The 24,043-nt window shown below is 43.7% G+C and overlaps 1 protein-coding gene across 2 annotated transcripts in view; it reads right to left on the bottom strand.

Annotated features, from left to right (window-relative positions):
* The window catches only part of ttn.2 (titin, tandem duplicate 2), a 257,670-nt gene that overhangs the window by 137,807 nt on the left and 95,820 nt on the right, over positions 1 to 24,043 (bottom strand). The window contains exons 83-110 of one of the 2 annotated variants that reach the window (XM_055015033.1): positions 22,237 to 22,281; positions 20,914 to 20,970; positions 20,422 to 20,493; positions 20,140 to 20,205; positions 19,942 to 20,016; positions 19,735 to 19,806; positions 19,325 to 19,516; positions 18,954 to 19,199; positions 17,494 to 17,634; positions 17,193 to 17,285; positions 16,546 to 16,923; positions 15,973 to 16,047; positions 14,725 to 15,786; positions 14,412 to 14,489; positions 9,590 to 9,652; positions 9,262 to 9,366; positions 9,103 to 9,177; positions 8,751 to 8,795; positions 6,813 to 8,450; positions 6,356 to 6,406; positions 5,771 to 6,166; positions 5,411 to 5,689; positions 3,986 to 4,255; positions 3,762 to 3,901; positions 3,510 to 3,636; positions 2,412 to 2,678; positions 2,062 to 2,328; positions 1,594 to 1,857 (exon numbers count right to left, since the gene is read on the bottom strand). In XM_055015033.1, the coding sequence (XP_054871008.1) occupies positions 1,594 to 1,857; positions 2,062 to 2,328; positions 2,412 to 2,678; positions 3,510 to 3,636; positions 3,762 to 3,901; positions 3,986 to 4,255; positions 5,411 to 5,689; positions 5,771 to 6,166; positions 6,356 to 6,406; positions 6,813 to 8,450; positions 8,751 to 8,795; positions 9,103 to 9,177; positions 9,262 to 9,366; positions 9,590 to 9,652; positions 14,412 to 14,489; positions 14,725 to 15,786; positions 15,973 to 16,047; positions 16,546 to 16,923; positions 17,193 to 17,285; positions 17,494 to 17,634; positions 18,954 to 19,199; positions 19,325 to 19,516; positions 19,735 to 19,806; positions 19,942 to 20,016; positions 20,140 to 20,205; positions 20,422 to 20,493; positions 20,914 to 20,970; positions 22,237 to 22,281 (6,639 nt within the window). The remainder of the gene's footprint in view (positions 1 to 1,593; positions 1,858 to 2,061; positions 2,329 to 2,411; positions 2,679 to 3,509; positions 3,637 to 3,761; positions 3,902 to 3,985; positions 4,256 to 5,410; positions 5,690 to 5,770; positions 6,167 to 6,355; positions 6,407 to 6,812; positions 8,451 to 8,750; positions 8,796 to 9,102; positions 9,178 to 9,261; positions 9,367 to 9,589; positions 9,653 to 14,411; positions 14,490 to 14,724; positions 15,787 to 15,972; positions 16,048 to 16,545; positions 16,924 to 17,192; positions 17,286 to 17,493; positions 17,635 to 18,953; positions 19,200 to 19,324; positions 19,517 to 19,734; positions 19,807 to 19,941; positions 20,017 to 20,139; positions 20,206 to 20,421; positions 20,494 to 20,913; positions 20,971 to 22,236; positions 22,282 to 24,043) is intronic. The other variant, XM_055015034.1, reaches the window with a different exon arrangement.

Below are 24,043 nucleotides of genomic sequence, written 5' to 3'. Positions count from 1 at the left end.
AAAATAACAATAATAATAAATATAAATAATGCTTCTTTTAGAATCCCACCATTGTGATTTCCAGATTCTAAATAACTTCCTTCAGATGAAAAGCATCTCTACATCCTGCATTTTATGCAGAGAAACATGTAAAAACACAATTTTCTCCTTCATATAAAGGCTGATAATAATCTATGAAATGATCAGGGATCTGGATTGGATGTGTGGTTGGACCTCATGATGGGAACCTAAAAGTAAAAGCTCCTAGTGTTAATCTGAACATTAAATGGAACTACTGGATTATTGAGGAGCCACAGTTCTTCAGAAGGCAGAGAAGAACAATAAAGGGGTTCTTGTGTGATGTTACAGGAAACATGAAGACACTAAAAGATGCACAAAGAAACAAACTCAATGAAACACATGAAGTAACGCTGGAAGAACACCACAACCCTCAGGATGGAGGACGCCAAAGCTTCTCTGGAAACTTTGACTGTGGTAATGGTTCTCCCATAGATGGAGGCTGGTGATGGAAACCAGAGAGATGGACAGGGCTGGTTAGATGGTGGACAGGAGGCTGATGATGGTGGACAGGGCTGGTTAGATGGTGGACAGGAGGCTGATGATGGTGGACAGGGCTGGTTAGATGGTGGACAGGAGGCTTATGATGGTGGACAGGGCTGGTTAGATGGTGGACAGGAGGCTGATGATGGTGGACAGGGCTGGTTTGATGGTGGACAGGAGGCTGATGATGGTGGACAGGGCTGGTTAGATGGTGGACAGGAGGCTGATGATGGTGGACAGGGCTAGTTAGATGGTGGACAGGAGGCTGATGATGGTGGACAGGGCTAGTTAGATGGTGGACAGGAGGCTGATGATGGTGGACAGGAGGTTGATGACGGTGGACAGGGCTGGTTAGATAATGGACAGGAGGCTGATGATGGTGGACAGGGCTGGTTAGATGGTGGACAGGAGGCTGATGATGGTGGACAGGAGGCTGATGATGGTGGACAGGAGGCTGATGATGGTGGACAGGAGGGTGATGATGGTGGACAGGGCTGGTTAGATGGTGGACAGGAGGCTGATGATGGTGGACAGGGCTGGTTAGATGGTGGACAGGAGGCTGATGATGGTGGACAGGGCTGGTTAGATGGTGGACAGGAGGCTGATGATGGTGGACAGGGCTAGTTAGATGGTGGACAGGAGGCTGATGATGGTGGACAGGAGGTTGATGACGGTGGACAGGGCTGGTTAGATAATGGACAGGAGGCTGATGATGGTGGACAGGGCTGGTTAGATGGTGGACAGGAGGCTGATGATGGTGGACAGGAGGCTGATGATGGTGGACAGGAGGCTGATGATGGTGGACAGGAGGGTGATGATGGTGGACAGGGCTGGTTAGATGGTGGACAGGAGGCTGATGATGGTGGACAGGGCTGGTTAGATGGTGGACAGGAGGCTGATGATGGTGGACAGGGCTGGTTAGATGGTGGACAGGAGGCTGATGATGGTGGACAGGAGGCTGATGATGGTGGACAGGGCTGGTTAGATGGTGGACAGGAGGCTGAAGGTGTTATTAGGAGGTGGTGTTGGTGAATAAACACATTCTGTCTTTACCTTCAATGTGAAGCGTTGCTGTTGTTTTGTCTGTCCCACAGTCACATACGTACTGTCCTTTGTCTTTGTCTCCGACTCTCTTGATGACAAGGGTTCTGCGTTTGCCTTCAGCTTTAATGGAAACCATCTTAGAGGCTTTGATCTCAGCTTCGTTATGGTACCACATGACGTCAACGTCTTTGCTGAGCTCACAGTCTAGAACCACCTGGTCTTTCTCCACTGCAGTGTAATCCTGCAGCTTCACTGTGAAGTAGGCATCGCCCTCTGGAAGAGGAACGTCTGAGTGACTTCCAACATACACAATAAATGTACACAAGACAGTCAGAACACATCACAGGAAAACTACTTCCTACAGCACAGAGACAAGACAAGGTGACTGAGACAGACATGGACGGACTGGATGAAGACCTGTTGGAGGAAGAAACACCATGAGGACAGACAGAGGACAGGAGGTGATTCTGGGTTTACCTATCACCGTCAGGTTGGCCATGGTAGGAATCCCTTTGGCCTCAGCTTTAATCTGGCAGGTATCGTCTAGAGTCACGTCTCTTATTTCAAGCACGTGTTTCTTTCTGTCCACGTGAGCAAGCACGTTTCTGCTCGGGTGGATTTTAACGTCGTTCTTGTACCAGCTGACGGGGATGTTCTCATGAGAGAGCTCCAGCTCGAATCGAGCCGTTTTACCCTCCTTTACCGTTTGGTCCTTGATTGGTGAGATAAATTTGAGCCTGATACCTACAATGAATAAAACATGTTGGCATGGAGGAGGAAGTGAATACAGTCAGAGAAACTCTACGTCCAGTGATGCCGACACTTACCCTCCACCGTAAGTCTGGCAGACGAAGATTTCCCCAAAACCTCAATCGTGTATTCGTCCTCGTCATCAAACTCACAGCAGTTTATGATCAACATGTGCTTCTTTCCATCATCGATGATGTCATACTTTTGGTCAGGGATGATGATGTCAGCCCCTCTGTACCACATGACCTTAGAGACATCCTTGGTGATGGAGCACTCAAACTTAGCCTGTTTCTTTTCTGGCACAGAAACGTCCTTCAGCGGGACCACAAAGTCCATTTCGATTTCTGGGTTGAAAAGTGGCACAGTTCAGCACGTAACCAACACAACAGCAACACGACAACAATACAACAACAACAACAACAACACAACAGTCGACAGCCAAGGGACGGGTCACAGCCGTTGGTTGGTTTTTCTCTGGACCAATGAGTGCTGACAGTAAACATCTCGTTAACCTACAGCTCTTCAGCTGGAGACGTCTTCGGGTCACTCTGCATCCCAGGATGGTCTGAATATTCGGTCTGCTTCGGTGTTCAAGGACTCCGTGAGTCGAGGCTAAAATGCAGCCATCAAGGAACACGAGGAATGCTGCTAAGAGGGATTTTAATGTTCACGGTCCACCGGTTCTTCTGTCTTGTTTGTCATGAAGTCCGTCAGCTGCTACTCTGACATTAAAGATTAAACTGCAGTATTTTCCCTAAATGTTTCCTAAATGTTTGCACTATCTTCCCATTGTGTGATTCCTAAAGGCTTATCTTATCTAAAACAAAAGTAAACCTGAATGTGGTGCCACTGATGATCCAGATACTGGTTTAACATCAGACATTTAACCAGAGATGGTACAAACACACATTCAGAGTCAAACTTGTACTTTCCAAAGTACAACAAACTGAACAACAAACAGAGGACTCAAGTTTGACCATGGAAACAGTCAAACTTCCACCTTAAATTCCTTCTTGTCTTCCCACACTGCAGAAAGTGGATTCATTGGTCCTGTTAAATAAAGATCTAAGGTCCGCTCTGGCATGCCGTAGAGTTTGATTTATTTCTTAGGGACCTTACACCTTTATTTCTACAGCTGAGATCCTGGAACTCTGGAGACTTGGAGCAGCTCTTACCTTTGACAGTGAGCATGGCGGTGGTGACGGCATTCAGGGCCTGGTAGGAAACTTCTCCGGCCTGGTCCACCTGGCAGTTCTTCAGGATGAGCCTACGGACTCTACCCTCTATCTGAATGTCGCATGTCTGATGAACACAAAAATAATAATAATTATTATTATTAGCATTACATCACAACACAGATCAGAATGATTCCTAATGAGGAACACTCAGATCTACGTGATAAAAAAAAAAATAGTTTGCAGTCGTACCGGTGATCTGGTCAGAACTTCTCCTCTGAGCTTCCATTCTCCTGGAACATCATCCTCAGAGATCTCCGTCTCAAACGTGGCCTCCTCCTTCTCCACCACCTCCACACTGGCCAGAGGCTTCAGGATCTCGGCCTCGCGCTCTGAGAAAAGGTGTATTAGTAAATATTAAACCAGATGAAGAGGACTAAACTATGAGAAAGACTACAGTTGGAATGAAGGTGAACCTCCTAGCGTCAGCTTGGCCGTGTAGACGCGTCCTTCCACCTCCATGGCATATTCTGCTACGTCATCGGGATGACAGTTCTTGATGGTCAGTGTCAGCTCTTTTCCATCCTTCTTGATCTCCACCTTGTCAGACGGTGTGATCTCGTTCTCTCCTTTAAGCCACTTCCAGTTGGGAGTGTCTTTGAACAGCTCACACTTGAAGGTAGCGGTTTGCTTCGGTTTCACATGCTGATCCCTCAGAGGCTTCACGATCCAGTCTTTGATGATTTCTGTTGGAGTTAAACATTAATGAGTCTGTGTCCATTGTGTCATAAACAATCAGCACCATTAATATGCTGAACATTGGCAGAGGAACCAAAATAATCTCAGTCTAAGCCTTGGGGTTTTCGAAGGACTTCAAATTTTTGTTTTCAAAAGGTGTGAAGTAGGTCTGGGTGAAAAAAACTAGCAATATTCAGCGATACACACTTGATCAACAGGACAAAAATCATTTAATAGAACATTTCATTCAAACCTCCACAAACACACAATGAAAACACAAAATGTGTTTCCATGAAAAAGCTCCAAGCTTCTGGACCATGAACAGATTCCTCATAAAGGAGCTCCTCATTGGCAACATCTCTGTTCAGGAGATCTCCTTTCACCTCCATCCTGTTCTACAGACCTCGCTGGGTGGAGGCTGGTGGTTGTCCTTGTGGCGTCATGGTCTAAAAACAACGCAATCCTTTTCCCCAAACCCTCCACCTGAACTCCCAGCATCTCAGTGGACTGATGGACTTCACATCGAGGTGAATGAAGATCAATGTGAGGTCTCCGTCCAGGTCCAGACCAGCAAATCTGAACCTGAAAGCAGAGTGGCAGCTTCCTCCTGGCCACCCTACGAGCACCTCCATGTTTTAAATGCTTTTTTTATTCAATGTGTATCAAGGTGAGATCATTAAATTTTATTAATGTTTCTAAACTCATTGGTTGTTGTGAGAACATTAAAACTACTTCCTGTGTACCTCGATAAAAAGACTCAAGTGGTTAAATTGAAATAAACCATTTTTCCCTTTGTCTTTATCAAAAATAGGTCATTAAAAATATTAACAATCGGCAGTATGGACTAAATAAAAACATTTTATCCTGGTAAACATTCAGCTCCATGCAGCCATTTGTGCCTACTAAAAAAGGTGCAACTTTGAAGACTTTTAGGGGGCGCTATCGAGCCATTTGGCCACACACGCCAAAGGAGAACCATAAAATGTCAAATTTATCCCCATTGTAAAGGCATGTGAAACATTTCATGGGTTTTAAAACCACTTTAGTCCCTAAAACTATGATTCCTTTGTATGAAGGAGAATCCCTGCAGACCGCTCCATGCTCAGGTCTGAAAATAAGACCTCTGCTTGTTTTGGACACGTATGACGTCCTGTTCTGCTTACCGATCACTTTAATGTTGGTGGTCGTCTTCACGTCCTCCTGTCCGTCCACCTCGCAGGTGTAGGCGCCGGCGTCCTCGTCGGTGGAGTTCTGGATGGTCACGGCGTGCTGCATGCCAATGACATTGATCTGAACCTTGCCCTCCTTCTTCTTCAGGACAGCACCGTTCTTCTTCCAGACCACATCTCTCTCTTTGTTGAGCTCACAGGTCATGTAGATAGGCTGACCCTTCAGAGTAGATGTCTCCTCCTCCAGCTCCTTGATCCATTTCACAGGAAGCTCTGCAGGATGCAAAAAGGCGATGAGCTACCTCACACTAGTGGAGGCTGAAACAGAAATGACAGCAGAATAGAACATTTTACCTTCAACGATGAGCTTGGCTGTGCACGATATCTCCTTTCCAGCGTTCTTGGCCACACAGGTGTATTCACCGGTATCGGACAGCTGGACATCAATAATGTTCAACTTGCGGTCTTTTCCATCAGAGGTGAACTTGTGTTTGGGGCTTTCACGCAGGTTGCTGCCGTCTTTCATCCAGGAAGTGATGGCGGTGGAGGGCGACACCTCGCACTCGAACACGGCAGACGAGCCGATGGACTCAGCCTCCTGCAACATGATGTCCTGGAGCTTCTTGATGAACTTCAGCGGAACGGCTTTGAGCTTGAATCCTCCAAAGGGCTCCTCTGGTGGTGGTGGGCCCTTTCCACCGGGCTTCAGTCCACGGCCCCTGCCTTCTCCAGGGGATGGAGTCTGCTTGGCTGAAAGACAAAGTAAAGAAATCAATTCATCTTTAAATTTCATCATACAGACAGAACAGGGTTATCCTTGGAGCTTCAGCTGAAACATCTTCCAGAAGTGCAGCTGCTTTCTACTGAAGCTACGAGGATAGAAATGACTGAGACTCTAACAACTGTTGCACAGAATTCAGTTTCAGATGACAAACTTACGTTTCAGTCCTCTACCTCTACCTCTTCCTGCTTCCTCTGCTGGTTGTCCCTCTGTTCAGAAACAAGTCAAATTAATCGGCTGCTCCCGTTCTGTTTGAATGTCTTCATAAACATGGAACATCTACTGAATAGACTGAACTACGAAGTGATGATTCTGATGGTAATAGTATGAAATAATGACAATGAGACGAAGACAGAAAACGTGATGATGAAAGATGTATAACTACAGTTTTACAGTGATGCGAGATGGAACAGAAATGTTGGACTGATGAGATGTTTGAAAGCAACGAGCAGACACAAGAAATGACAACAGATATGAGAACGGAGAAACAACATCACAGAAATACGATGAGGTGAAGAGGATTTAGATGGAGGCATGATGGGCTGAGATTATTCAGGTCATGAGGAGGGTTTTTCTGAGTCGTCACCCCACCAGTTGGGGCTGCCACCGTCTCACCTCTCCTGGACACCCCTGGAACCTCCAGAGCTCCTTCTTCTCCTTCACCTTCCCAATCCTCTGAGCCATAACTCTCCCGAGGAACCAGCTCCCAACCCCAGGCCTCCTCTTCCTCCTGCTCGGCATCTTCCTCGGCCTCAAACTCCTCTTCGAACACCTCCTCCTCTGGCTGAGTGGCGATCTTCTTCATCTGCACAGCTCCAGGAGAGACCTCCTTCACCAGGGGAACCTTCCCTTTCTCTGGCTTGGCTGGTTCTGCAGCCTTCTCTTCTGGCTTCTTTGGGATCTTCTTGAGAGTCACGGCTTCAGCAGAGTCTTTGGGTGAAACAGCTTTAGGGATCTTTCTGAGTTTATCAATGCTTGGCCTCCTGTCCAGAGGGACTGCTTCAGCTTCTTTAAGCTTCCCAGTTTTAGGAGATGGAGTCTTTTTGAGCTCGACTGTCTTGAGCTGCTCCACAGGCTTCAGAGCCACCTCTTCTTTCTCCTCTGCTGCCTTTGGTATAACTCCTTTCTTCAGCTGCAGAGGTTTGGATTCCTCAGGAACCTTCTCTGGTTTCTTAACAGCGGCTGGTGCTGGAGACGCTGTCTTCTCCACTGGAACTGCTTCTACCTCCTTAGGCTTCTCTTGCTTAGTCTCAGGAGCTTCTGGGATCTCAGGTTTCTTCGGCCTTGTTTCTGGCTCTTGTTCTTTAGTTTTTTCATCTGGACTTGTGCGAGGACGACGCTGTAGATCATCAACTGGCTTTTTCTCTTTCTCCTCTGCTGGTTTCTTCTCGTGTTCTGCAGCTTGTTTGGAAGGCCTTGAGAAGGGCTTCAGCTTCACGCTTTCTATCTCTTGTTCCACTGTTGGGATTTTCTTCACCTTGCTGGGTGCTTTGACCTCCTCAGGCTCCTTCTCTGGAGTTTTCTTTTTATCTATTGGCTTTGGCACCTTAGCCGGTGGCTCCTTTGCCTCTGGAGGTGTTTTCTCAGGTTTCTTTGGCGGTTCTTTGGTCTCCACTTCTCTGGGAGTCCTCTCTCCCTTCTGGAAAGGCACAGTGTCCCTTTCTGGCTTCTCCTTCTTGTCTTTCTCAGGCTCCTCTGCTGGTTTAGGCTTCTCAAATGGTTTTAATTTGATGACTTCTGGTTCCTCCTCATCTTTTGGCAGTTTTTTCACCTTCTTCGGGGCTGCACTAGGTGGAGCAGGTCCCTCCTCTTTCAGTGCTTTGGGAGACTTCTTTAGAGAAATCTTGTCTTCCGGTTCCGCGTCTTTTGGGATGGGCTTCTGGCGGGTCCATGCATCTTTAGGAGGCACTTTTTGTTCCTCTTCTTTAGGTTTAATAACCTCTGGCTTTTTCACCGTGTCTGCTTTGTCTCGAGGCTTCCTCTCCTCCACAGGTCTCCTGGTGGCCACTGGAAACTCAACAGCCTCTCTTTCCACCATCTCCTCCACAGCAAAAGCTGTGGTGGTGGTGACCTTCTGAGGTTTCTGCTCTTGTTCGGGCTCTTTAGGTGGAACCGATGGGATCTTCTTCAGCTTGATGGTCTCCTGCTCCTCTGCCACTTCCCTCAAGACTCTGGTTGTTTTCTTTAAGGTGGGGATCTCAAATGTGCCATCCTCTTCCAACTGAACTTTACCTTTTTTGGGCAGAACCATTTCTAAGGCAGCAAAGGTTTGAAAATAATTACTGACACACATTTTTACAAACACTTAGACATACCTAACACTTAAAATAAATATAAGAAAAACAGTAACAAACAAGACTTACAGGAGGACAAAGACTTAACAACTAAACAGTTAAATAATTAATACAAAGTGTGATGATGCATGTAGGGAACCAAACAACAAAGTCCAACTAATAACTAGGAGGAGGGGGACTTTTAGCCACTGATTATGTGCTATGAGCTGCTGTGGACTGTATGTATGGAGGTAAAGGAAGAGGGAATCGGTGCTCCTACCTTTCTTGACTCCTCCTGGTGCTTGGACAGGTCCCTTGGTTTCATCTATTACAGAAGTATAGTTCACAAAGTGGTTAATTCAGCATTTAACTGGCCGTAAACAACAACGTCACAGTCTGAATGGGGAGACCTTAAGAGGTAGTGACAGCAAATATTCTAACATAGATAAAGATCTGACTCAGAATAAAACATGACAAATACGTGAACAGAAATAACTGACATGAAGGTAAGATGTCTGAGGCATGCACATGCTGTATTCAGGACCAGGATCTGCTGCTGAGGCCCATATAGGACTGATACAAGCAGAAAGATGGAACAAAGAGGATGCTCTCAGTCCTTTAAAGACCTCTACCTGTCTCTACAACTGGTTCTTCTGCTGCTGCGACCATCCTGGTTGGTTCTTCAGCCTTCTTGATGGGCTTGGCCGCTTCAGGTATAAAAAAAGAGGAACTGAAGCATTGGAAAGCATCACCAAAACACAGTCTTTGGTAAAGAACCACTGCTAGGATACCTGGCTTTGTTTCTTCCTGTGGAGAAAGTCTCTTCTCCAACTTCTCCCTGACTTCAGGCTTTTTGGCAGCTTCTTGAACCTTTGCAGGAACCTGCGGTTTGCTCTCTTAAAGCACAACATATAGATGGACATCATCAGAATGATCCTGGGCTGCTTCATCTCAGCTCGGACTTCATGTTTTCATGCTTACAGCCATGCCTGATAATGAACTGACTGATAAGTTTCAAAGATTCATATTTGCTCAAGAGTGGCACTCTTTCACGAATGCCTTAAGAACCCCCCAACCAGAAACACACAGATTTAAGAAGAAGAGGAAGAAGATGGGTACCTTCTGGAGGAGCAGTCGGGGGTTCTTTCACTTGTGGAGGTAAGTCCTTCTCTTTGGCAGGAACTTGGAAATGAAATTACACGACAATCAGACCAAGACTGATGGGGTGAGCACTGACCCATTCAAGAACAAATAACAGACAAAAACACCAAGAACATGTACAAGGACATGAAATCGACATTAAAATACCTCATCTCACTATGAAAACATGTTCTCTACACACACAGTGCAATATAATGGACACAACAAACAGTATTAGAGAAAAATGTGATAAAACCCAACATAGAAGGTCAAACTGTGGTGGTATCAGGTGACAGGAAACCCAAAGAGATTCAACAGAATGGGTGGTATGAGATGGACGCCCTAAATCTGAAGGATCCACATGAGGATGAGGTGCACAGACCAAACAAGTGCTCAGTGATGGTTCTTCTTCTATACCTCTGGGAGCTTCTTGAAGGAGGACATGTTCTTTCCCTTCTGGAGTCAAAGCCCTTGTTTCTATGATGGCCTGAATCTGTGGAACTTCTCTGGTTTCAGCTGGTTGAGTTGTGAATGTGTCGTCTGACTGCTGCCCCCTGCTGGTTTGATCTGTTACTGAAGGCTCAGAGCAAAGCTTCACATCCAAACCATGCTTTGATTCCTCACTTCTATCTACTGACTGGTCTCCGTTGCTTTGTTCATATTTAGTCTCTTCTTTACCTGCTTTAACTTCGTGTTTTATTGTTGTTTTGTCGTCGGTATGTCTACCTGATAGAGGTGATTCTCCACCTGTCATCTCAGCTGCAGGCGTTACTGTAATCTTACTTTCAGAGTGTTCCAGCTTCAATTCTGCACCTTTAATATCACAAGCTGTAGCTGGATCTGTTCTACATGTGACCATCTTTGACTGAACTTCTTCTCTTGGAACACCAGATTTAGTCAGTTCTGGAACCTTGGTTGGAATATCTCCAACAACTTCTCTGATTCTGCTGTATTTTTCTGAAGTATTCTGGCTTGGCGATACTTCTTTAGTTTTATCTGTATGTATTTTAGCTGCAGGAACCTTCCTGTCAGGAAGTATTTCATCCCTTTCTTCACTTTGATCTGTGGCCTCGTCTGTTTTTAAAGAGATATCAGGTGATCTGTAACCTTCCCGTTCTGTTAATTTAACGTCTTTTACTCGCTGATCTGGGGAAATAAACCTCTGTGGAAGAGCTGATGCATCTTCCTCTTTTGCAATCACTTGTTTTCCATCGGCAGCATCCATTCCAGGTGGACTTGAAGCCTTTCCTTCTATCTGCTGCTGCTTTGTGTCTATAGCTGGAGAAACACTCATAAAAACATCTTTAACTGTGTCTGTTTTAGACTGAAGGCCTGTTGCTTCTTCTTGTCCTGGTGAAGACGGTAAAGCATCTTCTCTTGTTGCCTTTATTTTGTGGTATTTTGCTGCCTTTGCTGGTATTTTATCTAGTGCAGTTGTTAGCTGACTTGTGACTTGTTTTAATCGTGTAACCTCTTGTTTTTCTGTTACAACATCCACACTTTCCTTGGTGGATTCATATCCTTCCTCTGTTCTTGATGCCAAATCTTTTTCTAGCTCGTCTGGAGCAATAAACCCTTGAAGGTCACCTGATATAAAACCTTTAACTGGAGTGATGATACGTTTTTCAGCCTCCATCTCAGGTGCCACAGAAACCCTTTGGGCTTGTTCGGGTTTGGTTTCTGTAGCTTCAGTCAGAGTAAAACTATTAGATTCCATTTTGGACTGTGCCTCCTCCACAGACATGTCTATGTTTTGTTCTGATCTTTGGTCTTTTTCTTTCAGAGATTTTGGTTTCTTTGTCACATCTTCACGTATAATATCTGATATTTTGTCAAACTTTGGATGTTCTTCAGCTGCTTCTTTCTTTTGTAAAAATTGTTCTGATTGTTCCTTTGTTTTATGGGAAATGTGCTTCATGTCTTTTTTGTGGGAGAGTTCCTCTTGTTTCTTGTCCTTTACTTTCATCTCAGTTTGTTTTTGACTTTGGTTCTTCTCTTCCAGTGGAGTAAAATGATCTGTTTGGTCTTTTTTTGTATCTTCCATAGACATATTTTCTTCAACCACCTCTTCTGTCTTGGTCAGTGACTGTTCTGTCTTTGTGAGGAATGTTTCAGATTGGCTGATGTCTCCTGGTTCTTTGTCTTTACCAGCATGTCTTCCAGAAGCTTCATTTTCTGCTGAAGACCGGTCCTGGGTTACTTCAGAGGATTCTGGTCCGTTTAGGCTCTTCTTTTCAAGGAGAGCTGCTCTGCTGCTTTCACTTTTTACCAAGTTTAACATGATTTCTTCGTTTTTTTCTTTGACCACATCATCAGAAACGCTGCTCTGTTGTGGAATTCCTGTTTTAACATTTTGTATTGTCATACGTTTTTCAGCAGAAACCCCTAAAGTCATTGTTTCTTCTTGATCCCATTTCATTTTTGTTGCTCCCAGAGGTTTGAAGCTTCCATATCCATCTGGAACTGCTGTGTCTTGGTATTCCCCTTCTGTGACCTCAGATTTTCTTGACTTTGGTATTTTATCTTTTCCGTCTTTCTTATAGGAAACATGTTTTGATTGATCCCCTCTCACTGCAGCATCAAGCTGCTCATCTTCAGCTAAAGGTGTTTGGTTTTCTCTGTCTTTATCCAGAACAACCGCTGACTGAAGTTCCTCTATCGTATCTTCTGTCTTTGGTAACTTCTGAGTTTCCTCCTTTAAGGAGCTGGATTCAGGCTCAGCCATTCCCTCCTTCCTTGTAGATTTTATATCAACCACATCTGAGACTTTAATCAGTTGTTCTTGTGATTTTAGTGTCCAGTCTTCAATGGAGCTGACTTTTTTAGTTTTATTCTGAACTGGGACAGACTTTAGCAGAGTTTCTTCGTCTACTGCCATCTTTTGGGAGGTTGATTCCTTTAGAGTCCCATCTGCATCACAAATGTTCTCATTAACTGCTGCAAGTTCAGTTATTCTGAGTTCTGCCAGTTTTTCAGGAGCTATTTTTGGTTCTCCAGATGTTTTCTCATTGATGGGTGTAACTGAAACTTTTCTTTCCATTTGCTCCTGCATTGCTGTTGTCTTTTTAAGAAGAAAAGTTTGATCTTTAACTGTGGTCACCTTCTCCTGATCTCCAGCAAGAGAACATTTCTGCTGTGATCCAGATTCTCTCCCGGTTGCATCGACTGTAGCTTCAGTTTTCTGCTTCTCTTCAGTGGAACCTATCACGTTTATCACGGCTGTGTCTGAAGGTTCTTCCTCTAATGTTGGTTTGTTAGTATCTGCAGCAGTTTCATCTCTGTCAGATTTATGTGATATCGGTGTTCTTTCATTCTGAGGAGAACTGGCCTCTGACTCACTGACCTCCACTCCTTTATCTGCTGGTTCTTTAGAGGCGTCTTCAGGTTCTATCTCTATATCTGTTATCTGGGTTTGTTGGAGTATCAGCTCCATGTCTTCAGTCGGTGTGACTTTAGAATATTTAACTGCCTCAGCAGGAGCCTCTTCAGGTTTCTCTAATCTCTGGGGTTCTTCTAAACCTTCTTCACTTTCGTTTGCAGAAACACTTTCTGCCATATCATGTTTACTTCCTGCAATGTCTCTGACTTTCTTTATTTCGTTACAAATGTTTGAAGCATCCTCTGCTAATGGATCTTTAGCTGTTTCCACTTTTTCTTCATTTGGAGAAATCTGATCTCCTCGGCTGTCAGTGTTTGACTTGACGTCTTTGATTATAACCTCAGATTGGTCTTGAATCAGTCTTCTGTCCTTTTTCCTGTCTTCTTCCTCCAGAGGAACGTTTTCTGAGCTCTTTTCTTCTGTGATTTTCTTGCAGAGATCTGTCTGAACTACTGGTGAAGCTGCTTCTATCTCAGCAGGAACTGAGCTTTTCCCTTTAGCTTGTTCTAATCTGACAGAATCAGACTCACATGTGTTTTGTTCTATTTTACGTGAAAGTGTTTTGATTTTATTCATAATTTCTGACTTGGTGACAACTTCTTGTTCCTCAGTGGGAGTAGTTTTGGTATCTTTAACTGTGATCATCTTTGACTGGACAGACTGGACGGTAATATTGTCGGTTTCTTGTATTTTTGGGGTTATTTCTATATTTTCAGCCTCTTCTCTTTTCTCTTCCTGATCAGTTTCCTTTAACTTCTTCATGAGACAAACGTTTTCTAAAGGTTTACTGGATATTTTAGGTCTATCTTTGAGTCCCTGAATCTTCGCATTGGCTTCTAAAGCTGACTGTTTCTGATGTACGACAGCTTTGGCTGACATTTTTGGACTCTCGTTTTGTGTTTCACTACTCTGAGAAACTTGCTGATGTTCTTCAGTATCTTCTTCAATATGTTCTTTTTGTTCAGTTAGTTTAACCTGAACTGTTGCAGCTTTTTTATTCTTAGATTCTGTTTCTTTTGATGTATTTTGTCTTGTTTCCAGGCCCTGTGTCTTCAAACCTTCAGCAACAGATTTATCCCCTCTTATCTCAGACTCTCCATCAGGTTCTAGCAGAGTCCTAAAACTCCCTCCCTGTGGTTCATCTGTCTGTGTAGATTCTGGTTTAACACTAAACTCAGTCTCTTCTGTTTCCTCAGACATGAAATCTTCTGGGATCTTCTGGGCTCCTGCCCCTTTCTCATCCTTTAAAAGACTTTTGGTCTCTTAAGAGTTTTAAAAGATATGAAGAAAAGCACCATGTAGCGGTGCCAAGAGATTAGGAAGAAACAAGAACACAAACATTTGCTGTTAAAGAAGACAGAAAAACAATAAGAGGCAACGATGGCTGAATATCAGAGACAGGAAGATGTGCTGATGTTGTACCTCTCTTTAGTCCTTTTGGCTCAACTGCAATTTCAGGAGACAAAGAAACAGTCGTAGGAATCTTCTGAGCTTCAGCTTCTTTAAAGAATCATTTGATTGGGTTTCATGAATCATATTGATGTTTAGGAGAAAAAAGAAAAAGAAGAAAGACTCAAAAACCACAATAGGATGAAAAAGAATTGTTTAAAAAATACATAAAAGCATAGAGAGAGCAGAGCGACGGAGCTGGAGGACATGGAGGACAGACAGGAAATGTGATTGGAGGTATATGAGACAGAAAAGATGGACATGAAGTTAGATTTTCTCTCAGTACCTCTGGAAGCGGTTTGTGTTGAAATCCTTTTCATGTCCTCTGGTTTGGAAGGAGCTAAAGGTTTCATCTGAACTTCGATTAAAAGTTCTTTGGTCCTATCAGGATATTTGGGTTCCTCTGTTTTAGATTCAAACTCCCGTCGGATCATTTCTGGCTTCTTAAGATCGATATCTGTTACTGACTGTTTTGGTTTTAGCTCCACTTTATCAGGAACTTTGTTGTTTGTATCAAACATTTGTTGAGCTTTAACCTTCTCTGGTTTTTTAACTGATGTTTTGTCCTTCAGGACGTCAGATATGACAGCTGGTTTAATCTGAGTTTCCTCCTCCCTACTCTCAGAGATCCTTTTAGTGGTTTTATCTTCTGTCTGTGCAGTGGTTATTTCTACTACTTCTACTGTCCTTCTGTTGTGTTTAGGATCTTGAACAGCTGATAATATTCCACCGACCTGATAAACGGACTCTGTTTTCTGTTTTCTAGCCTCTGGTTTGGTTTTATCTGCTTCATCTGTGACCAACTCTACATGTTTGTCTGAAATAGTTTCCTGGTGTTTGTCTTTGCTTTCTGTTTTAAGACGCATCTGTCTGTCCTTTCTGACTCTAGTTTGGGTTTTGTCTGGCAGCTCTTTCCTCTGGTCTGAACTTTCCTCCGTCGGTGACTCGATCATCCTTACAAAAACCTCCTCCTCCTGTTGTTTTGTGGGTTTATCTGGCAGCTCTGTATCAATGGTGTGGATTAAATCTACAGTTTCTTGTGTTTTCTGGTCGACTCTCTGTTTGTTTTCTCTGCTTTCTCTGGTCTGTGAAGCATCAGTAACAGATATCTGACCTCTCAGCTCAGACTTTTCCTCTCTCTGTTTCTCTTTTATCATGTCTATTTCTGACACCACTGTTTGGCCAACAGCCGCCACTTCCTCTTCATACAACACTTCGGCGTGTTGTTCCGTGACTTCTTCATGTTCCCACAACTCCTCCGTGGAAGAAACTTTCTCTGTCACATAATAAACCTCCTGTATCTTCTGAGCTCCTTTCTTTTGCTCAATCTTGACCAGACTGGTCACTGCTGGACATTTTAAGAGGTTGTTGAAGAAGAGGCGTCATGAGGCGGCGCCAAGAGGTGACAACAGAACACAAAGACAGGGTTAAAAGGAGACAGCACAGAGATTAAAGGTGAGAATCCACCTGTGTGTATTATCATTAAGAGTTAAAGATGGTTTAATGTTCCGTCATGTTCTCAGCTGCTCGGTACCTTTTTCAGGAGGGATTTTTTTCTGCTGTTCAGCCTCAGTGGGCTCTCTCTTCGTAACCTTCTCACCTCCGATTCCTTACAAAGAATTATCAGTTTTTATTTCCAGATGAGCGTAAGCAGAAAAGAAGAACATTTTTAAAATCACATTTATACAGTTGACAAACATAGATGCTGGGAATCACACAAACACAACTAAAGGCATCAAAGAGAAGAAGTTATGAAGACGAGGCAACAGCTCAGTTTGTTTTCACTCTTTCATCTCACAACTCAAAAAATGAAACTGTCCTGCTCTTTATTCCGGTCAGATTAGAACCGTTATCGAGTCTTAAAGCTGGTTTGTGAAGGAACATGACTAGATGTTTGATACGACCGCTGTAGTTTCAGTTCATCCAGAGGAGCTAAAAAAACCCTGCTCCTCCTGATCTTTATCTGAACATTTCATTTTTTGAGAGCATGTGAGAAACTTCATGCTCCACATACTGATGAACGAGTCCTGAAACTGAACTGCTGCCGCTGGATCTTCATCAAGAAGATTAAACAAAGATAGAAAGTGGAGGTCTGCCTCAGGTGTACCTGTAGGAAGAGCTTCTTCAGCGTCTCGTTTAGGTTTGGCTTCAGGCACCTTCTCAGGTGTTTTATCTACTGAGATCCTCTCGGGTGGTTTCTTTGACAGCCTGTCAGGCTTTACCTCCTCAACCTTCACAGGAATCTCCTCAGGTGGCTTCTTCTCAGGAATCCTCTCTTCTTCAGCCACCTTTGGAGGAACTTTTACAGGCTTCCTTTCAGGAGGAGCCTTCTCCTTTTCCTCAGGTACTTTTTCTGGGACCCTCTCATGGGTCTTTTCTTTCATGTCAGGTTTCCCTGGAGGTAGTCTTTCAGGTGTTTTATCAGGCAGCCTCTCAGGTTCTACCCCATCAAACACCTCTTCAGGTTTAGGTTTGGGCTTCAAAGCTTTAAGATGATTTGATACAAAAACACATACAGGACATGACTATGAAGAACAGAAATGTGCTGGCGCACAAGAATGGAAACATCAAACACAACAGGGAATACTTTAATCTGTAACCATAAATATCTGCAGTAGGTTCCACAGAAACCATGCATCAACCAGCTGGTACCAATATTTAACTTATTATTGTAAAATAAAACTTTAAAGTCAGAGGACCAGAGAGCAACCTGTGTTGTTATTGAGGAAACATCCGAGTGAAGTGTGACGGTACCTTTCTCTGCTCCTGTTGGCTCTTCTTTGGGACGAACAGCTTCAGGTTTCTTGGCTGCTTTCAGAGGCTCGGGTATTTTTTCCACCACAGGAACTTTAAAGAGTACCATTCACACACATTAGAAGCCTGGAAGAGTTGTTGGTAAAAACCAAACACTCTATTGAGTGCAAGATGAGACAAACTCCAGACAGACGACAAACACAACGTGCAGCCCCATCATACGACACAGGAACTGTCGGGTTAGAGGTTAGCAATCACCACAGAAGAATCCAGAGTTTTAGTGTTACATGGCTTCAGCTACCTTTAGCTGCCTCAGGCTTCTTCTGTGCTGCTTCTTCCTTCTTTTCCTGCTTTTGTGGCGCTGCAGGAGGTGCAGGAGCTGCAGGAGCTGCAGGAGGTGCTGGAGGTGCAGCCACCTCCTTCTTTGTCGGTGCTTCTGGTACTTTAAAAGAACATGCTGTTTATTATTAGGATCTAAAAACGTAAATACTGTGGCTGTTTATGTAAGATCATAACTGTGTTTAGTGAGACAGTCGGGTTTCCAGAGGTTAAAGAATTAAGATGTTTGCTGGTACAAACATTTCAGCACAAACAGGATCAATGAGTCACTCAAAACGAGTTAAAGAGGACTCCATCAAGCATAAGTTATGGCAACTGGACTAACCTCGTGTGAGTCGAAAACGTTTCACCTCTCATCCAAGAGGCTTCTTCAGTTCTGAAAGCCTGGTGGGGAGTACCAGATATTTATCCACCAGGAGGGTGGTGGCAAAAACAAGTGGACAAAGACCCGAAACCAACAGACTCGTTAGGTGTTAATGTGAGTCGTTAGCCTTTGATGGGCGGTCGTTACCCCTCCCAGCCCTCTAGGAGGGTGGTTGGGGGTCACCTGACTGCAAGTGGGACAGATGGCTGCACCTCCTTGGGAGGGCTCTAAGAACGGCGTTGTAAGTGGGAGACAAGTGGTGTCTGAGGCCCCCTCCTCTGTTCAAAGATGGCCGTTCTAGTTTGACATGAATGGCTTCTTTTACCCCTCTCTCAAACCATCTGTCCTCTCTGGCTAGAATGCGCACCTTGTGGTCATCAAAGGAGTGCCCCTTCACATTGTACATTGGAGAGACTAAGCAGCCATTACACAAGCGCATGGCACAACACAGGAGGGCCACGACCACAGGCCAGGACTCAGCAGTCCACCTCCACCTCAAGGAGAAGGGGCACTCCTTTGATGACCACAAGGTGCGCATTCTAGCCAGAGAGGACAGATGGTTTGAGAGAGGGGTAAAAGAAGCCATTCATGTCAAACTAGAACGGCCATCTTTGAACAGAGGAGGGGGCCTCAGACACCACTTGTCTCCCACTTACAACGCCGTTCTTAGAGCCCTCCCAAGGAGGTGCAGCCATCTGTCCCACTTGCAGTCAGGTGACCCCCAACCACCCTCCTAGAGGGCTGGGAAGGGTAACGACCGCCCATCAAAGGCTAACGACTCACATTAACACCTAACGAGTCTGTTGGTTTCGGGTCTTTGTCCACTTGTTTTTGCCACCACCCTCCTGGTGGATAAATATCTGGTACTCCCCACCAGGCTTTCAGAACTGAAGAAGCCTCTTGGATGAGAGGTGAAACGTTTTCGACTCACACGAGGTTAGTCCAGTTGCCATAACTTATGCTTGATGGAGACTTATCATGACCTGGATGACTGAGAACATCCACAGATTTGAGTTAAAGAGGATTACGAGCTGCACCTCAGCCAGGCGGTTCTGTACCTTTCTTCTCAGGCTCCTTTGGTGGGACTGTTGGCTGTGGTTTGGTTTTTGAAGGTTCTGGTTTTGACACCGGAGCTTCGGCTTGTTTCACCTCAGCTTTAGGTTTGGGAACCATCGCAGGTTCTTCAGGTTCTGGCTTCGCTACAGGAGGTTCAGGTTTATGGACTTCTGGTTTTGTTTTTTCTGGTTCTGGCTTTGCTTTTCGGGTTTCTGGTTCTGGCTTTGGTTTGGCAGCCTCTTCAGGGACTTAAAGCAACATGAGGATGATTTAGAAAGACAGCAAGATTCGCTTACACACTCGAAGCTAAACACACTGAACACATGGTAAACAGCTGTAAAAGGTCAACACACTCAAACACAGCAGGAAATACCTTTGGATGGCGGCATGGCCGGCTTCTGGACCGGCACCGTCTTAGCTTCAGGCTCCGGCTCAGCCTTGGCTGCAGGTTTAGCTTCAGGCTTAGCTTCAGGCTGCGCTTTGGGAGCTGCTGCTGGTTTAGGCTTTGGTTCAGGCTCAGCTGCAGGTGCCACTTTTTTGGGCTCTGCTGGAACCTGAGGCTCATCTTCAAGTAGGCAACAGACATTAGCTAATGTTAGCAAGAAGTAGATTCTAAATTTATCAAGAAGAACTGAAAGACTAAGAAGACAGTGGACAGGTAGACTCACACTGATGAAGAGTGAAATTAGTGACTGGTGTGTGAACAAATAAAGAAAGTGACAGATGTGAAGAGGTGAGGATCAGAAACTAAAGGCATCAAACAGGAAAAACACAGTAAAGTACCTTTCTTTGGCACTCCAGGTTTCTCAGCAGGCAGCGACGGAGCGACAGCTGGCTTCTTTACCTCCTCTGGTTCTTTTAAGATACATTCAAACACAGAATGAACTCAAACAAACCTGGACAATAAGAGGCTCTAAAGCAGACCACAAGAGAACAACATTAAGACGGAAGAAGTTCAGCAGAGAGATGCTAGAAATTACACATCTCTACCTTTAACAGCAGGTGCTTCCTTCTTCTCAGGCAACGAAACTACAGGAACTTTCTCCTCCACCAGCTTCTTGGCCTCTGGAGCGTCAACATTTCAGTTAAATAAGTCAAACATCACACATTTACATTAAATGCACAGTTTTAAAAAACAGGGAAGAACCTCAGAACTAGTAAATGCCAACATCTGAAGCATGTTGGTACCTTTGGGTGGAGACGGTTCCTTCACAACTGTTGGCTTCTCTTCAGGCTTTTTCTCAGCTTTGGGAACTTAAAAGACACCGATACTGTTAGCATCACAAAGAAACGCTGAGCAGGTGAAGCAGAGCAGAAGATAAGAAGGCAGACAAGCCACTACATAGAAGGTGTGAAGAGACTATCTGCAGCAGAAGTCAAAGAGGTGAAGGAGGAACAGCAAAGATGTTAGTAGCAGAGGACGGACAGGTCATCTGTTGGCAGAACAAACAGGGTTCAGCTTTCTGGTACCTTTAGTTGGCATCTCTTCTTTCATTTCAACTTTCTTGGTCTCCACTTTCTCCTCAACGGGAACTCTGGCAGCTGCAGAGAAACAGAAACATCATCACCATCACAGAACATCTACAGGACCTTTCTCTCTTTAACCTTCTGAACTCCAACAGTACTGGTTCATTTTAAAGTCCTGCAGCTTGAGGAACCAGAACATCATGAAGAACTCAGAGAAGTCTTCTGGCAGGAGGACTAGAATGACTAAAGGTCACCTGGCTGTGGAGTTCAGAGGGATAAAACAGACCAGATAAAGTGAACTTTAATGCAACAGAAATGAGAACCTGGCTGGTTATCTCAGCCATGCATCTGGGAGAAGAACAGTTCTAGAAGGTCAGCAGATGTTCTCACCTCAGAGCAGCAAAGAGGTTATTATAGGAGAATTAGACACGAGAAAACACAGTGAAGAGGTTAATCCATGTTAAATATCCAGCTGCTGCTACTGAGGGCTGATACCTGAGCTGGTGGACACCTGCTGAGTGATGGTCTCCTCCATCCAGCTCTGAAGCTCCACTGAAGGTTCCACAGAAGACAAACAGGGACGTCAGTTCACACAAACACTGAAGGTCATTGAGTTCATCCACAACCCAACGGCTTCTAAAGAAGGCTACCGACCGAATTGACCAATCAGATCGACCAGATCGACTGACCAATCAGGTCAACCAATCAGATCGACCAACCAGATCAACCAATCGGATCGACCAATCGGATCGACCAGATCGACGACCACTTAGATCGACCAATCAGATCGAGACTTCATGTTGGAAAAATGACACTAAACTAAGAGATGCAGAACCACCACATCAGACCAAACCAACTATTGGTCATAGTTTGGCTCCTCCCACTCTCTGAATGAGTGACACCTGCTGGTGGGAGCTGAAACTGCCACACCTGATGATCTGTTCTGAGTCAATACCTTCATCTGTTGGCTTCATTCTCTGATAGTAATGAAAGAGAAAACTGAAATCTCTGTGTTTCCCAAACACAGATTCATTACTTATTATCTCACATTTTATCGTGTGTTTTTGTTGCTCAGCTGATTAAAATGGATCTAAAACTGTGTTTTCTACATCTACTGCCTCATTCCATAGTTTATAAAAGATCTTCTGGAAACTTGTTAGGAACAGATGAAGCCTCCTGGTGGAGTTTGTTTCAGGCTTCAGACAGACTCCAGTTAATATTAAATCTGAGTGATGGAGATGGATGAAAGTTATAGTGAAAAAAGAACACAAACAAAGAGCTGGTATTAAAAAAGATGAAGAAAGAAAGAGGGTGATGATGATTCACACTCAGAGACATTTTGATCAGTTTGTGATCAGAATAACCTGATAAATGATTTAATTATTATTAGGAAGGATAAGCTTTACTACAGCACTAACACTTACAAAAAATAATCTGAATCACAACTTTCTAAATCCTTGTTGCTCCTTGTGAACAAATTTAAAAATCAGTTTCAGACTTTGGAGTCAAAAATGTCCCAGAGATTCAGTGTTTGATGGAGGGATGAGTGAAAAAGAAGAAATACAACAGCTTGTACTTCTTTGTTCCACCTCCTCTTCATACTGATAGGAATACTGAGCTGATTCTTGAAAAAACAACATGTGGTTTTATTCCGTTATTAAGGGACAGAAACTTTAATCATAAATAAGGGTTAGTTTAACTGTCAGTTCAGGATCTACTCCAGGAAATCAAACATCAGTTAATGGAGTATATTCAGCTCAATGTTAAGATTCACTGGAGAATCTGTGACGTTAGTGAGAATGAAAACAGAATAAATACCTCGATGTTCAGTCATTTCTTCAAAATGATAGAATTCAGCAGATTCTTCAAAAGACAAAAACACATTTTGTTCCATTACAAAGTTTGGCTAAAAATTTTTAAATAAGAATAAAATGCTGCTGGTTAGTCAGATTAATGAAGATTTACTTTCTGGTCCAGGGTTTTAATGTGAGATGTTAATTAAACTCAGGGTTTTGAGATGTTTATTAAACTCGGGGTTTTAATGTTTTTTTTTCAATTCTTTATTTTACCAAATAAGATCAACTGAGAACAATTTCTCATTTACAGATGTAGCACCCATAAATTGCACTACACAGTAACTGACAATATTTATAGGGTTAATTCGGTGCAGTTTTCTCGTTGTGCCAGCAGAGTGCGCAGTAGTGCTGCAGATTTCTTTTTCCTACTTTTTTACGGCAGAGACAAGAACAAGACGGATATTTTCATCAGATCGTGTGGCGCGATAACTTCCCTAAAAGTTTAGTTCCAGGGAGTTTTCCTTGTAGTTTTGCACTATGGGGTCTTTTACCGCTGAGAAAGCAGAGATAAACCGCTGAGTGATATCTTTCTTACTGGTCCCGTCGAATTAAGCTCCGGTGAGTTCGTTTCTATCTTACGTTAGCTTAGCGTGCTAGCTAAATTCACCACGAGGTGATGCTACGTTGTATCTGTATGCAGCGTTACGCATTCTGTTATTCATGTTGATGCAGATTTAAAAAACCAATCGGAGACAGACGATGAATGTATCCTGTGATATGTTTAATTTGATGAAAATATGGTGAATTCTGTGATGTGTCTACTGAAAGCTGATGCTATTGAGTTAATTCATTTACACAGCTTTATGTGTTGTGTTTTCTGTTACCACCGAATTCATGCTTCAGAAATAGAGAAATATTAAACTGTACAGTGAGTAGAGAGATATAGATTGTAATTGCAAAACAACTGCTGTATGCAGGTTGTTTTTTTGGAGACTGTTTAAAGTGGATGCTGAACGGCGAGCCAGATTCCAGTGAGATACGTAAAGCGAGGAGTGGATCAACACGCGTGGAGGGTGTGAGAACTCGACTGCTTTACAGTGCGGCAAAAGGATACACTCGTCTCTTCTGAAATCCAGCTAAGACATTCTGAACAAAATCATACTACCCGGGTAGTTGAACTGAACTGAACTGAACACACATACACACACCACACATTGTCACAGTGTCCATTTTTTATTTTTCTGTCTATTGTTTTCCAATTGCACTGGATAGCAAATCGTTATGTTTACTGGTACTGTTCTGTTGTGATTAGTACAGAGTTTTGCGGTCATTTATCGGATCATTTTGATGGGTTGGTGATCAGTACAATTTAAGGTTTCTCCTTTTGGAAATAAATGTCCAATGAAAGTTGTTACCAAAAAAATATTGTCCTTGTCCAACTATCCTTCTTGAGCGAACCTAACATTACCATTGCCTGAGATAAAGCCCATATACATACATTAAATTGTACTATTTTGTGAGATCAAGTTTCTTAATGTAGTAGTTCATATTCACCCTTTTGCTACATTGATTCTACTACGTGTTACACAATGATGACCTGGCAAGAGGCCTCAGCAGGAAGAAAGATAACAAATAAACAAGTACATATATAAAAAATTACACACGTGTTTAAACGGAGATTAAAAACACCGTAAATCAATGCTAGAAATTCAATGAAAAACATTCAGCATGTGCAGTGGTCAACAAGGGTCTGCTGCAGCTTCTGCTTAAAAATGTATGGTGATGGAAGAGATGGCAGTTTCAGAGATTTTTGGAGGGAATTCCAATCG

The sequence above is a fragment of the Amphiprion ocellaris genome, chromosome 11 (assembly GCF_022539595.1).
Source record: "Amphiprion ocellaris isolate individual 3 ecotype Okinawa chromosome 11, ASM2253959v1, whole genome shotgun sequence".
Lineage (NCBI taxonomy): Eukaryota > Metazoa > Chordata > Actinopteri > Pomacentridae > Amphiprion > Amphiprion ocellaris.
This window is presented reverse-complemented; position numbering and strand designations above follow the sequence as displayed.